The sequence below is a fragment of the Saccostrea echinata genome, unplaced genomic scaffold (assembly GCF_033153115.1).
Source record: "Saccostrea echinata isolate AGI-Se365-2 ecotype Australia unplaced genomic scaffold, CSIRO_AGI_Sech_v1 ptg000002l, whole genome shotgun sequence".
NCBI lineage: Eukaryota > Metazoa > Mollusca > Bivalvia > Ostreida > Ostreidae > Saccostrea > Saccostrea echinata.
Window position 1 is genome coordinate 27,059,369 of NW_026889751.1, and position 13,484 is coordinate 27,072,852.

Below are 13,484 nucleotides of genomic sequence, written 5' to 3' on the forward strand. Positions count from 1 at the left end.
CGGCTCCACCAACTGATGTCTCCCAGTCTTTGACTGTAATATTTTGTTTATATTACGGCTCCTCCTATTTCTCTCTCTCTCTTTTTTACAATAATCCAACATGGAGCACAAATACATGTACACCAGTTTATTATTTTAAGAACTGAAGACACATTTTGACTCTTTTTAACCTGCAATAATTTTTCCTCTAGAAATTGAGGGGACTGTGTTTCATTTATTAACTATATTCAATAATCATGCAATCATTGGCAATTGAAAGTTGTCAATTAGTGATTTTCAAGACAGTACGATTTAAAATATTTTACCATTAGTGATCTGTATATTAATAGTCGTCCCACTTTTTTTTTTACAGACAGCAGCTTCCTCCTGGCAAACGCCCGCATTATGGACTACCCCATTGTCTACTGTAATGATGGCTTCTGCAAACTCTCCGGGTACAATCGCGCGGAAGTCATGCAGAAGAGCAGCACGTGCAGTTTCATGTATGGCGACCTGACAGAAAAAGAAACGGTGGAGAAAGTAGAGACGGCTTTCGAAGAAACGGAACAAACACAAGTGGAGATCCTTCTCTACAAAAAAAATCGTAGGTTTACAGATATGGACAAGGAATTTTCAATTCAAATCACGGGTCCAAATTCCAAGTCGAAAATTCTTGTTTTTATCTTTTTTATATATAAATTGAGCTATCTGGGTTCTGAGAATTGTAAATCGAAACCTATTTAAAAAGAACAAATTTGACTTAAATTTCGAAAAGATTGTTTACACATTTGACAACATGGAGTTTACTTCCTTAGGTCTGCAGTTTTAAAAGTTAAACACCAAAGTACTTGAGATGTTCATAGAGGTCCGCCAATAACCGGCAGTGATTGATTACTAGTATGTTATACAGGCTCAAATAGACTATGATTATGGACTGATAAAGTAAAATAGGCTCACATAGCCTACGATTATGGATGTTATAGGCTCAAATAGCCTACGATTATGGGCTCAGACAGGTGGAAGAGACCAACTCTTATCACAGACTAGAATCGAAGTGATAGCGCAGTGTTATTTTTACATAATCTAATAAAGATAATGATCAATGTGGCGAACCAAAAACACGAGATTTATTTTTAAAAATTAAAAGCCAGCAGTAGAGAAATTGGAGTTATTTATAGAGAAAAGTAGACGAATCTAAAATCCGTTATGTAATATAATCTCTAGTGCCATAAAGCTCTTTAAAATCTGTCATCTTGACATTCTCCATTATCAACATGACGCTTTTGTTTTTGTCTGGATTGTTTTCTACACGTATAGAGGTTTGAATCTATCCGTTTTCGGCCTAGCTGCTAAAGTTACCTGTTTCGAACTGCGGATTTTCTGAAACAGAGAATTGTTCATCACAAAGAAGTCCTTACCAGGAGTTTTTGTATGCATCACATACAATATTTTTTATATAATAATCTTATATAATTTGTTTCCGAAACGTAAACTCAAGAAATTAAAATTAATTGTAGTGTAGTTTTGAGTCATTAAAATAAGTGTACGTCTATTTACGCATTAATTACTCAGATCTACCTTTTTTAATTTCGTTTTGAAGAACAATTATATAATACAGGACAAGACATATAGGATATATGTAAGGAATGTCACGCGCATGGTCTAGTTATATAACCTAAAATTTAGCTTCATCTTCTGTTAGAAATATAATTATTACTGTAGAAGAAAAAAGGTTACACTAGAGCCCTATAATCAGGTCACCTAGAAGCAGTCACCCCAGGTGATGTATCGGTCTCCATTAATTCCCGTCTGTCGTCTGTAGACTTATGAACATTTCCAGCTTCTTTCTTCACCCGAGCCAAAGTCTCAAATGAAATGGCATCCGTATATCTGTCTGTTGTAATTTGTAAACTTTTCACGTTTTTAGCTTCTCCAGAACAAATAGTTCAATTTCAACCAAACCTTTCATAAAGTATCCTTGGGCAAAGGAGATTAAGTTTTTTTTTTCAAATGAAAGACCACGCCTCTTTTCCAATGGAAAGATTTGCCAAATAATAAGACATGTAGGTTCATTAAAAATCTTTTAAAGAACCACGTGCATTAGGCCAGAAAAGACAAAGCGTACTAAAAATCTTTCTTTAAATTCAACTTGCCCCCACGCTATGGAGGGGTCAAATAGGGGGTCGAAATTCAAATAGGAATATATATATAGAGAGAGACGTTTGAAGAAAAAAGGAATATATATATATATAAATAGGGACGTTTAAAGAAAACCCTGAGGTATCGTGAGCACTGAGCTCACAAAATGATACCCTCCGCTCCCATATAAGTACAATGACAAAGCCCATTTTTCTATAGAAAAACCCAAATATCTGTCCGATCAAAACATAAAATAGGAGGTGCACAATGGCACTATGTAATAAAGATTCTGTGAAAGTTTCAATAAATTTTATTCAGTGGTGTAGGAGGAGTTGCGGATTAGAGATGGGTACCCCAAATGTTATAGAAAGAATGGCAGTGTCCAGGTTTTGATATGGGAAACCCTTAATATCTGTCCGATCAAAACGAAAATAGGAGGTGCTTAATGGCACTATGTAATAAAGATTCTGTGAAAGTAAAATAAGGCCATTCCAAATTTTTTCTATGTTTAGCGTCCGCGGGCGGATTGGTTTTGAGGTTATGAAATTAAAAACAAACACAAATTAAAATTGACAAATACAAATCTTTGAAACGCAATTTATGCTTTGGGGATCGGCATCTTTCTTTTTTGTAAGTGTTGTACCAATTTTTTTCTCAATAAACCAGTAGTTTAAAGATGGGAGGAGAATTCTCAAATGATGATGAGAAATTCTAGAATTCTGCTTAAAATGTTATGTTTTTCCCTTTTGGTTTGTGTGGTTTTCCGGATAGAAAGATAGGTTTTCGAATTTAGGGTGGACGCTAAACAAAGAAAAAACTTGGAATGACCTAAATGAAAATGAAAACGTTACATGTAGTTATATTTTTGGAAATCATCCGTTTCACCAGCAAGATACTTTATGATGGGATAAGAGTGTGGAATAGCAGCAATGCTAATGTTTTGTAGCTAAGGAGACTGGGTGGTCAGCAAATCATCAAACAGATTCACCTAAAAATATAAAAGCTTATTTGTTTCTAATCGTAAACTAATTCCGAGTTAAGAAATAACCCCAATTTCCAGCTATAATTTTTAATAAATTAATTCAATTCCCTTATTTATTTTTTTTTATAAAGAACTCTTTTTCATTAGGTTTAGATAGTCTAATGCCCTGTTCACACGGAGAGTTTAATTCGAATTAAACGTAAGTTACTGCGAATTAAATTTGAACCGCGTTCACACGGAGAATTTAATGCGAATTAGTTGAATTCGAATTAGTTTACTGCGCATTAAATTACTTCGCATTAGCTCCGTGTGAACGCTAAGCGAAGCTAATTCGAATTAAATTTTGACGCATGCGTAAGGGCAGAATTTAGTCACAGACCACATGTCGATGGTCAAATATAGGTACTTGTGCTATTTTTGAGTGGAAAAGCAAAGAAAATTATGTTAATCAATAAAATGTGTACAGACACTATGACATTATGTAAAGGTACCTGCTCTGCACAATGCAACGTGATTTGAAAATGACGTCATAACAGCCTTACTGAATAGCCTTACTGTAGAAATATAATTTTAATTCGCATTAGTTTACTTCGCATTAGCTCTCGCGTGAGCGCAATCTAATTCGAATTAGTTTACTTCGAATTAATTTACTGCGAATTAAACTCTCCGTGTGAACAGGGCATAAAAATGGTAAAGACCACCTAACCATCTTGAATATTTGAACTGCAATACTGTGTTGGATTTTTGGGGGTGGGGTGGAGGGTAGGTATTTATTAAATTGGTATATACTTTGAAACATGGTATACAGGTATATGACTGTATAAGGGGTTGGAGTGCACAGTACTTCAAGACAAGAATTTCAAATCAGATATAATTTTGTCATGCATATTTTTTATGTTTATCAATCATATCAAAGTCAAGAGGAATCTGAATGTTCAGTTTTTCATAATTTGAAATACTAGTATACAATACGTAAAAAAACATTCATTTGCTATGTGTATAATTCTAGTTGCAAGCACGGTTCAAATAACATAATGGTTAGAGCTTTGATACATATAGTTTTTGTATCCGTCTTGAAGTGATGGTACAAGCAACTAAATTCTTTGAAACTAAACACATATCTTCTTATTATTTCCTTTCCATTTTATTTGTTTTATTGACATACATGGTAATGTGACTGATGTTCAGTTTATCTTATTGACGTAGGCCATTTTTCATTTGATTTATTGAAATGGCGAAGAAGCAAAGTCTATTTCCCAAGTAAGTCATACGTATATGTTTACTTGTCTACGACGAAAACTTTACACTGTTTAGGCAAAATTAAGTCTACATTTTGCTAAAACTCAGTAGGGCTTCGCTCCTATACCCCCTCCCTAATTTCTGGATATAAATTCTAATTTAGATCCAGTGAATAAGCTTCTAGAATGGATTTAGTTATCATAGATTATCAAAAATTTGTCAAAGTATATTCCACCTAAACAGAGCAATGGGGGGGGGGGGGGTCTGGATTGTGAACAATATGGCAGATGAATTGATAAATTTCCTATTCTGATAATTTCGGACTGATGTTAAGATTGATTGAATAAGGGGTATTCATACGCCAGCTCTCGTGACTGCAGGTGAGCACTGTTTACTCTTCCGTCATAAAATATAATCCGTGAGTTAGTTTACATTTAATACATTGGAAGATGAAGACATTTCCAAGATGATTTATATTTATTTATTTACTTATATTTTGTCTAGAAATGTCATTATGCACGTATTGACTAAACTTTTATCTTTTTTAAAATACTATTACGGTAAGTACATGTCCGAGCATTGTTTCTGATACTCGGTAATTCAAACCCCCGCGTTGTTCACAACATCTAATTTGTTCTATTTATTGGGTAAGAGCTCATCCATTGCATAACATTGTTTGCTTTCTCTTAATATACTGAGCAGTTTGCTTTCTAACACCAAAAGGTCAATAAGCAATTGTTCCTATTTTCATATGCTCCTTTCAATTAGACATGTATTTTTGTTATAGCCTTTTGTAGAGATTGGATAAAGGATGACAAAAACAGTCTATTATATCTTTTCTTTCTTTCCGAAATGTAGTTTTCCGATATATCATTAGGTGGTATGATTCTTAAGTTAACAAGACCTAAACTTAGTGTTAACAAACCAAGCAGAACTGTCAGCAACAAAAGAAAAAAACATTTAATTTTAAATATTTAAAACATATAGTCCTAAGTCAAAAACCATGTCTTTTCAAAGCTTTTGTTTCTTCAACCACGTTGAAATCATGTCTTTTGTGCTCTCGGAAACGACACTAGGGGATACTAATGTTGATAACGTCAAAAGTGGGTACAGTACCTAACGGAGGGGTACTAAATCTCGCTTTCGTGAAATACCGGTAGATACCTCACGGAGAGGTAGCTTATCTCCTGATAATGTCAATAATGTCAAAGGGGGATATAATACCTCACAGAGGAGTATAAATATCTTGTTCCGCGGCAAAATTTAGCTGTCACAGATTAAGACTCTTGTTACAGTGTAGGCGCTAATAAAGAACCGTCTTACACCCCTCTAATATTTCGTTATTCCAGGTAAAAATTCATTACAAAAATCGGCTAATGTCACGGAGATATTTTCCAAGTAAAAAAAGTGTGGGTTTTTTGTTAATTACCTTTCACAGCATATTGATATGTTATGGCAGCTCCGACTACAAATGACATCGATCATCCTCTCAGATTAGGTTAAAAAAAAATTCTTAAATATATGAAGAAAAAGCTATACGCAACGTTTCCTGCTTCCCAAATTGCATTGCACAATTATTGATACCGGTGGCAGTAGTCTAGTGGTATGGCGTTCGCTTCTTAATTTGGGTGAGATCAGGGTTCGATTCTCGTACCCGATGCTAAGACGCTTAACATTTGTAGTGACTGTTCCTTTGCCAAGAGCCGGGCATTGAAAGTGGTCACAGGTCTACCGGATGAGACTTTAAACACCGAGATTCCAAGTAGCAGTAAGCGTAAGCACGTTAAAGAAATCTCACTGCTTTGACTGTAAATGCCGTAAACGCCATGTAAAGGTAAAACTATGGCACTCCAACAACATACAATCACAATTATTGACATTTTTATGTTTAATAATATCAACGATGAAGAACTTCTGTTTGGCTTCGAATTGATATGTGGACTAGTGACACAAAATCTAGACATAAAGTTTATTATTTTCATTGTTCAACTGTAATCACAACAATGGTATCTTTCTACTTGCAGGCACCCCACTATGGCTACTTCTACATATTGCACCTATCAGAAACGAAAAAGAACAAGTGGTTCTTTTCCTGTGTACATTCAAGGACATCACGGCTTTAAAACAACCAATCGACGAAGAAGGAAGTAAGTAGATGCCTACAAATCCCCCTTCCTCAACTAAAATTAGCAAGAATACAAATTTCAGATAACAGAACTGGAAGTCTTCCCACTGCAATATAATTAAAAGTGTATCATTTTTGCAGAACTAACTATAGCCTATAGTATAAGCAAGAGCATTGTTATGTAAAGACACTTGAACTTAATTTGTGTTTCTGATAAATTGTCATAGCGTAGGGTAAGCGTTGTGCTTTTTCCCTCGACTGCAATTAGTGCACTCTATAGCTCAGTGCAAAATAAACTATTAGACGATGAAATCAAACAGATTACAGCCGGTTAGAAATTAATTATTGGTTTTGTTACTTCTTGTCTTAGTTTTTACGCCACATTAGTCTCCCTCTGAAGAAATATCCGGCCTTACGCAGTAGTCGTGACTTTGAAGTCCAAAGCAGTTTCCGATAGTTCCGTGTTTAGTGTCATTAAACTTGATATTCCCAAGCAAATATATGTCTTTCAATTAATTTTCAAAGATCGCACGTGCCTTTAAAACCTGTGACAAGTCCTACCCGTGCATGACCTTTGATACAGATAAACGCAAATATCAACCGACTCTTCTTCATGACTGTTCCGTTTTTGTCCGAATAGAGATCACTGTTCGTTTTCTACATCTTTTCATTTTAAGGTTCATCACCCTTCTGTTCAATCATATACAATGTTGCTTTAACTATAATAATTCTTTAAATGAAATAAACATTGAAAACTGAAATTGAAATGCAAACAATTTCAGCAGACTTGCTGTGTAAACTTTAACAGAAATCCCAAATCCCCCCCCCCCCCCTCCAATTTAGAAAGTGAACGACGTCGTCAAGAACCCCCGTGAGATTTATCTCTTTTATCAAAGGACCAATGGACCTCGATTGTGAGTGCATTTAATTGTTGAATTTGCTGTTGTAGGTTTAAGCAAGTTTGCCAGACTAGCTCGCTCTGTGACAAGAAACCGTTCAACTCTGCTGCAATTCTCCTCTCATATGCCAAGCACCAAGTTCGACAACTCCAAACCATCACAAATCGCAAATGTAGGTTGCGCTCTCCCAACACTTTTTAAAACGATTTTTATTCCCAATTGTTTCAGACGTCTATTAATCACAACTTCTTTTTGTATACAGATGATGAGTTTAAACTCGGACGTACTACCACAATACCGATTAGAAGCGCCAAAAACTCCCCCTCATATTATCCTCCATTACTGCTTATTTAAAACTGTGTGGGACTGGATCATCCTGTTTCTGACATTTTACACTGCCGTTACGGTTCCTTACAACACCGCCTTCAAAAACAAAACCATGGACCAAGTTCCACTTCTTGTCATCGACAGCATCGTTGACGTCGTCTTTTTCGTCGACATTATCCTCAACTTTCACACAACATTTGTGGGTCCTAGTGGGGAAGTTATCTCGGATTCTAAAATTATCCGAATGAACTACTTGAAAAGTTGGTTTGTTGTTGACGTGTTGTCGTGCCTACCCTATGATGTGTTCAATGCATTTCAATATGTTGATGATGTAAGTTGACTTATACTATCACTTATAACAGCCCTTTAACCATGCACGTCGAATTTTATACAAAAACCTCAAACATTTTTATATCAACTCTTTATTTATTGCTTTTATTTTTTAGGGTATCAGTACGCTTTTTAGTGCTCTGAAAGTTGTCCGTTTATTAAGACTTGGTCGAGTTGTCCGAAAATTGGACCACTATCTGGAATATGGAGCAGCCATGTTGATACTCCTGATCCTTGTATTTATTCTATTTGCTCATTGGTTCGCTTGTGGGTGGTACAGCATTGGACTAAGTGAAATTCAGAGTGGGATATCTTACGGTTGGCTCACCTATTTATCGAACACCACTGGAGACGTATTTTATTTTCTAAATGGTACATCAGAACTTGACGTCTCTGGGGGCCCAGGAAAGGGAATGCGGTACTTGACGTCACTATACTTCACCTTATCGTGCATGACCGGTGTAGGGTTTGGGAATGTGGCTGCCAATACAGAGCATGAAAAGTTATTCTCAATTTTTATGATGATTATTGGAGGTATATTAACTTACACATAATTTTAATATCTGTTTTTCTACAGAATATGATTTTCCATACAGAAAAGCAATTTTCTTTCTTATTGTAGCTCTACTTTACGCACTTATCTTTTCCAATGTAACAACCATATTTCAACAATTCTACGCAAATTTTGCTCGCTATCACGACATGTTGAATAGCGTGCGTGAATTCATGAAGCTGCACGATGTCCCAAAGTCTCTCAGTGAACGCGTCATGGATTACATTGTATCTACGTGGGCAATCACCAAAGGAATAGATGCAACCAAGGTACAACAACACATAAACATAATTTAAACTTTTCCTGAGTCGAATCCATTTAAGTATACTGCATTAAAACAAGATCCTCTTGAAGGTATAACATCGTATTCCTTGATTTCAATATAGGTCTTAAATTACTGCCCCAAAGACATGAAAGCGGATCTTTGTGTTCATCTAAATCGAAAGGTATTTTTGGAGCATCCTGCTTTCCGCCTAGCTAGTGATGGTTGTCTACGAGCACTTGCTATGCATTTTAACATGACTCACAGTGCCCCGGGAGACCTGATCTTTCACCAGGGAGAGAGTCTTGATGCTTTATGTTTTGTTGTCACGGGGTCATTAGAAGTCATTCAGGATGACGAAGTCGTTGCAATTTTGAGTAAGCATTCAGAACACAATTTTCCCGACTTTCAACGATGATTTTCGAAAGAGTTCCAGTATGTAAATGGCTCGTCTCCAAAATATCGTCAAAATTTATCCATTTAAAAAGAACTCAGTTCTTAAATTGAGATTTGAACTAAAATACATCCTTTCAAAGTAGTAGATTTTCATAAATGTACTTGTAAGTTGACTGTGCGTTTCATTATAATGACATTTTCTGTATTTAGGTAAGGGTGACGTCTTTGGAGACAACTTTTGGAAGGAACACACAATCGGTCAATCAACAGCAAACGTTCGAGCACTAACTTACTGCGACCTTCATACAATTAAACGAGGTCGTCTTCTGGAAGTGCTGGAATTCTACCATGCTTTTGCCAATTCTTTCGCAAGGAATCTCACTCTCACCTACAATCTTAGACACAGGGTAAATCTTCAATTTTCATTTTAAGCTTAAATTTGGCTTGTTTTATAAGCAAATGCATTAGGGCTGGGACGATACAACTTTTTCTATATCGATACGTATCCCGATATTTGAGCCACGATACGATATGTATCACGATATGTTTAATTGGTTATAAATCCTTTTTTTATATTGAAGTGAACAAAACGTTTCTTCACATATAAGAATAATTTATTCAAAGAAGTTGTATATCTGTTGTAATACTTAATTATTTTGCACAAGTGGTCTTAATTATTATGTATTTTATATTTAGATTTATATTAAGCATATTTATGTTACATATTAAACCCAAAATGTTCAGTAAACAAAGAAAAACATTAGTCAGAATTTTTTGGGCGATATGTCGATATTTCTTCATATGTATCGATATGCGTATCATCCTCACATTGAATCGATATTATCGATATCTCGATATATCGTCCCACCCCTAAAATGCATACCAGACAATGTTGGTTTGTAAAGTTACCAATTATCCTGATCGTTCCTCTGTTTTTTAGTTGATTTTTAGAAAGGTTGCTGATGTCAAGAAAGAGAAAGAACTTGCTGAAAAAAGAAAGAATGATCCTCCTCTAGAGTTGTCAAGTGACCATCCTGTTCGAAAACTCATCTCTAGATTTAGAAAGATCAGTGATGCAAAGGCGATGCAAACTAATACTGATCCTGAAAAAGGGAGCAAGGCGGATATGAACGGAGGAGAAAGAGGAGGGCCCGAAAAGTCACGAAGTTTTGCTCGCCTTATAAATGTTACTGAAAACTCCGCACCTAAGACAGGTGGAGGATCCTCGAAATGGGGTAAAATGGTGAATGGCACTGGTCCTTCAGACGGTGAAGGCAAGCAGAATAAACCAAATAACGAAATCAAAGAGGAGGTGAAGAATGGGGAACCCCACAAACAGCAATTAAAACCAGCTCCAAAGTGGGGCAAAATGATGGGTAGAAACATGGAACAAAGTAAAGACAATGAAAAAGAGGAAACTCAAAACAATTTACGAAAGTCTGAGTCAATGGACAGTGGTATAATTCGTAGCAATGTAAAACTGGATCTTATTAATGAAGAAACAGTCGAACACACAGTGCTGATGCGAAACGAGACTAACAATAACATAACTAGCCGTGATACTTCTCTCTCTGCCATGTCAGTAGCAGAACGTCATATGCTGACATCAATTCATGACATTAAACTAGAAATGAAAGAGGACATGGACATCTTACATCAAAAAATGAATAGAATAGACGAGCAAATCTCTGAAATTTTACGAATGTTCTCTCCGAGTTCCTCTCCATGTTCCTCAAACGAGGACTCAACTTATCCACATTCCAAAGACAATTCTGGCGGGAATACCGAAAATAACACTAGTGCGGACCCCGCCACCGAATCCTCGGGAGAGGAATCTCCCAAACCCACAATGCTTATTTGTGATGTGGATTTCATTCCTAAAGCTCCATCTGAAAGTCCGATTCTTAATCTTCCAAAAGACAGTGACGCCAATACGACAAGGTCTAATTCCATGTCTTTAGGTGTTTCACCGATTAGCCGACTTTCGTCGTCAGCAAGTCATTCTATTTTACAGGGTAATCATATAGGGCAACCGTCAGATACTGTAACTTCGTCAAATCTCAAAGAATCAAAGGAGGAACCTCAGAGTGGATCATCAAATAACTCTTCAAAATCGAATTCCTCAGCAGACAAAGGACATCTTCAAGTACAAAATATCAACACCGTATCAAATTCGAGCCATAAAACGTCATCAGACAGTTCTGTTCAAAAAACATCAATGGCAAGTAGTGGACGTGTTTCAACTCCGGCAAGTAATGGACGTGTTCCATTTCCGGCTAGTAATGGGCGCGTTCCATCTCCGGTAATTAGTGGAACTAATGTATCTCCAGCAAATAGTGAACATGTTCCTCCTCAAGCTACTAAAGAAAGAAACAACGCACTGCCAAGTACTAAAAGTGGAAGTAGCACAAATTCTAACGCCAAAGATGGAAATAGTACACCTCCAAAGATCAGGAAAGGTACACCACCGCCCAGGCAAGGAATACACAATGTAAACAATGGAGGAAGTACGCCCCCGTCATCTTCGAACGGTGAAAATAATGTATTATCGTCGCAAGAAAACTTGAAGACCTCATCTGGCTATGCTGCAAACCAGAACTCATCAAAGAACAGTCAAAATCCGACATCAAGAAAGGACGAGTATCCGTTAATTTCTGCACTAGGACCGGCAGCTGGGTATTCCATGAATCCCACGGGAATGTCCACTCCAAGACCGATATCTCCTAAATCATCGACAAGTCATGTGACACCGCCTATGGGACCTGCAGCATCAATAAGTGACGTAAGCATGACTGACGTGTCAAGTCCCAGAAACGTTATTTCTATGGCAGACGATGTGCTTAAAATGAAAACAAAATCCCCTAGAGGCTCTCAGGGCCAAAGACTTAAATACAGTTCAAATATTCAAAGTTTAAGTAAAGCAAAAACGGACAGGAAAGTGTCGCCGGACTCTCAGCGTCCTGAGACGCGAAGAATCCATGGCGGAATTACCTTACCCCTGGACAACGAAGGGGCTCATGTCAAGGATCGTGACCTTGATATTTTATGAGACCTTTGCCGTGTGTTCTTGAAAAATTTCCCGAAAATTCTGCGAAGTTGTTTTCACTGTATGACGCATTATCCTAGTTGTGATATTTATAAATTATTTGCGCCAAGTGACTATTCCAGAACTTGACAAAACTCAGGCTGTTTATTTCTGTCCTGTGTGTTGAGAGCATATCACTAGATCAGCGGGTTGTTCCTGCTGACTTCAAAACGTTGTGAAAGTTCACCGAAGACTTGCAAAAAGTTCTTCAAGCATCGGGTTCATTGTTGATTAAACGCTGTTGACCTTTTGACCTTTTATTAACACATATCGTTCCTATTTCAAAAAAAAAATTCTTACAGAAAGAAAAGACTTGAAGCTTTATGGCTTCAATACCTGCTTTCATTGTGAAGAAACCCATAAATTTAAACCAGGAAATCATGCTCTAAATATAAAAGCACCCCATGGAAGTTCAAACCTCCAAAACACAGTTTCGAGCTGTGTTTCATCAGTTGTTTCGCTACAGTATGACCAACCATTTGCACTAAGGTTTGAGAGTGTAACGATATGCAATTTTCTTTTCTTTATTGCCTTTTTGTGAAACGTGTTTTATTCACATTGTTTTACACACTTTATTACCATTTTTTCTCCTACTACACATATTTTAACGATGAAACGTTATATTTTATGAATTGTTGTTGAAACTGTAATTTTAAACACAAGTTTTATGTTCTTGCCAATGGGCTTTCGTTACTAGAATACCAGGGTCGGTACACATAAATATAATATATATATAATTTTGATATAAGTTTATTTTAACCTACAATATGAAACCGAAAGTTACTTAGCCCACAGATATTATATGCTTGGGTCTGTTTCAGTTTATTCACAGTAAAGAAACGTAAAATTCAAGGAGAGAAAATATAGCCTTTATCTTTTTTCAAGTCAGGTGTTCCTAATTATAAAACATTCAAAATAAATTTTAACAGCAATTGCAATTTTTACCCGAAGTGTCCAAACTACAGGTGCCTAATGTACAGATCCTCATGCTTACCTCCCCTCCGCTACTATACACTTTAAATACTTTTTTAAAAATATTTAATCTCCGTAAAGTGAACAAAAATGTACAAGTGGCGCACTGATTGAACGCGCCTGTAAGTATTCAACGTCAATAATTATTTATTTCGTGGAGAATAGGTGTACAAATCATATGATCCGGATCGAGTTA

The 13,484-nt window shown here is 36.4% G+C and overlaps 1 protein-coding gene across 1 annotated transcript; it reads left to right on the top strand.

Annotated features, from left to right (window-relative positions):
- The first annotated feature begins 358 nt into the window (after positions 1-358).
- On the top strand, positions 359-12,352 carry LOC133203171 (potassium voltage-gated channel subfamily H member 1-like). Its single transcript, XM_061339015.1, has 9 exons — positions 359-583; positions 6,364-6,486; positions 7,414-7,535; positions 7,626-8,021; positions 8,137-8,554; positions 8,643-8,842; positions 8,960-9,212; positions 9,442-9,638; positions 10,172-12,352. Exons 1-9 carry the CDS (start codon positions 385-387, stop codon positions 12,278-12,280), a joined length of 4,017 nt encoding a protein of 1,338 aa, XP_061194999.1. The 5' UTR covers positions 359-384; the 3' UTR covers positions 12,281-12,352.
- The last annotated feature ends 1,132 nt before the right edge of the window (positions 12,353-13,484 follow it).

Bases quoted from the DNA above. Each gene is read 5' to 3' on its own strand.
- LOC133203171 (XM_061339015.1), top strand. From the start codon at position 385: ATGGACTACCCCATTGTCTACTGTAATGATGGCTTCTGCAAACTCTCC. The intron at 584-6,363 runs GTAGGTTTACAG...TTCTACTTGCAG, and splicing joins CCTTCTCTACAAAAAAAATC to GCACCCCACTATGGCTACTT. The intron at 6,487-7,413 runs GTAAGTAGATGC...TTGCTGTTGTAG, and splicing joins ACCAATCGACGAAGAAGGAA to GTTTAAGCAAGTTTGCCAGA.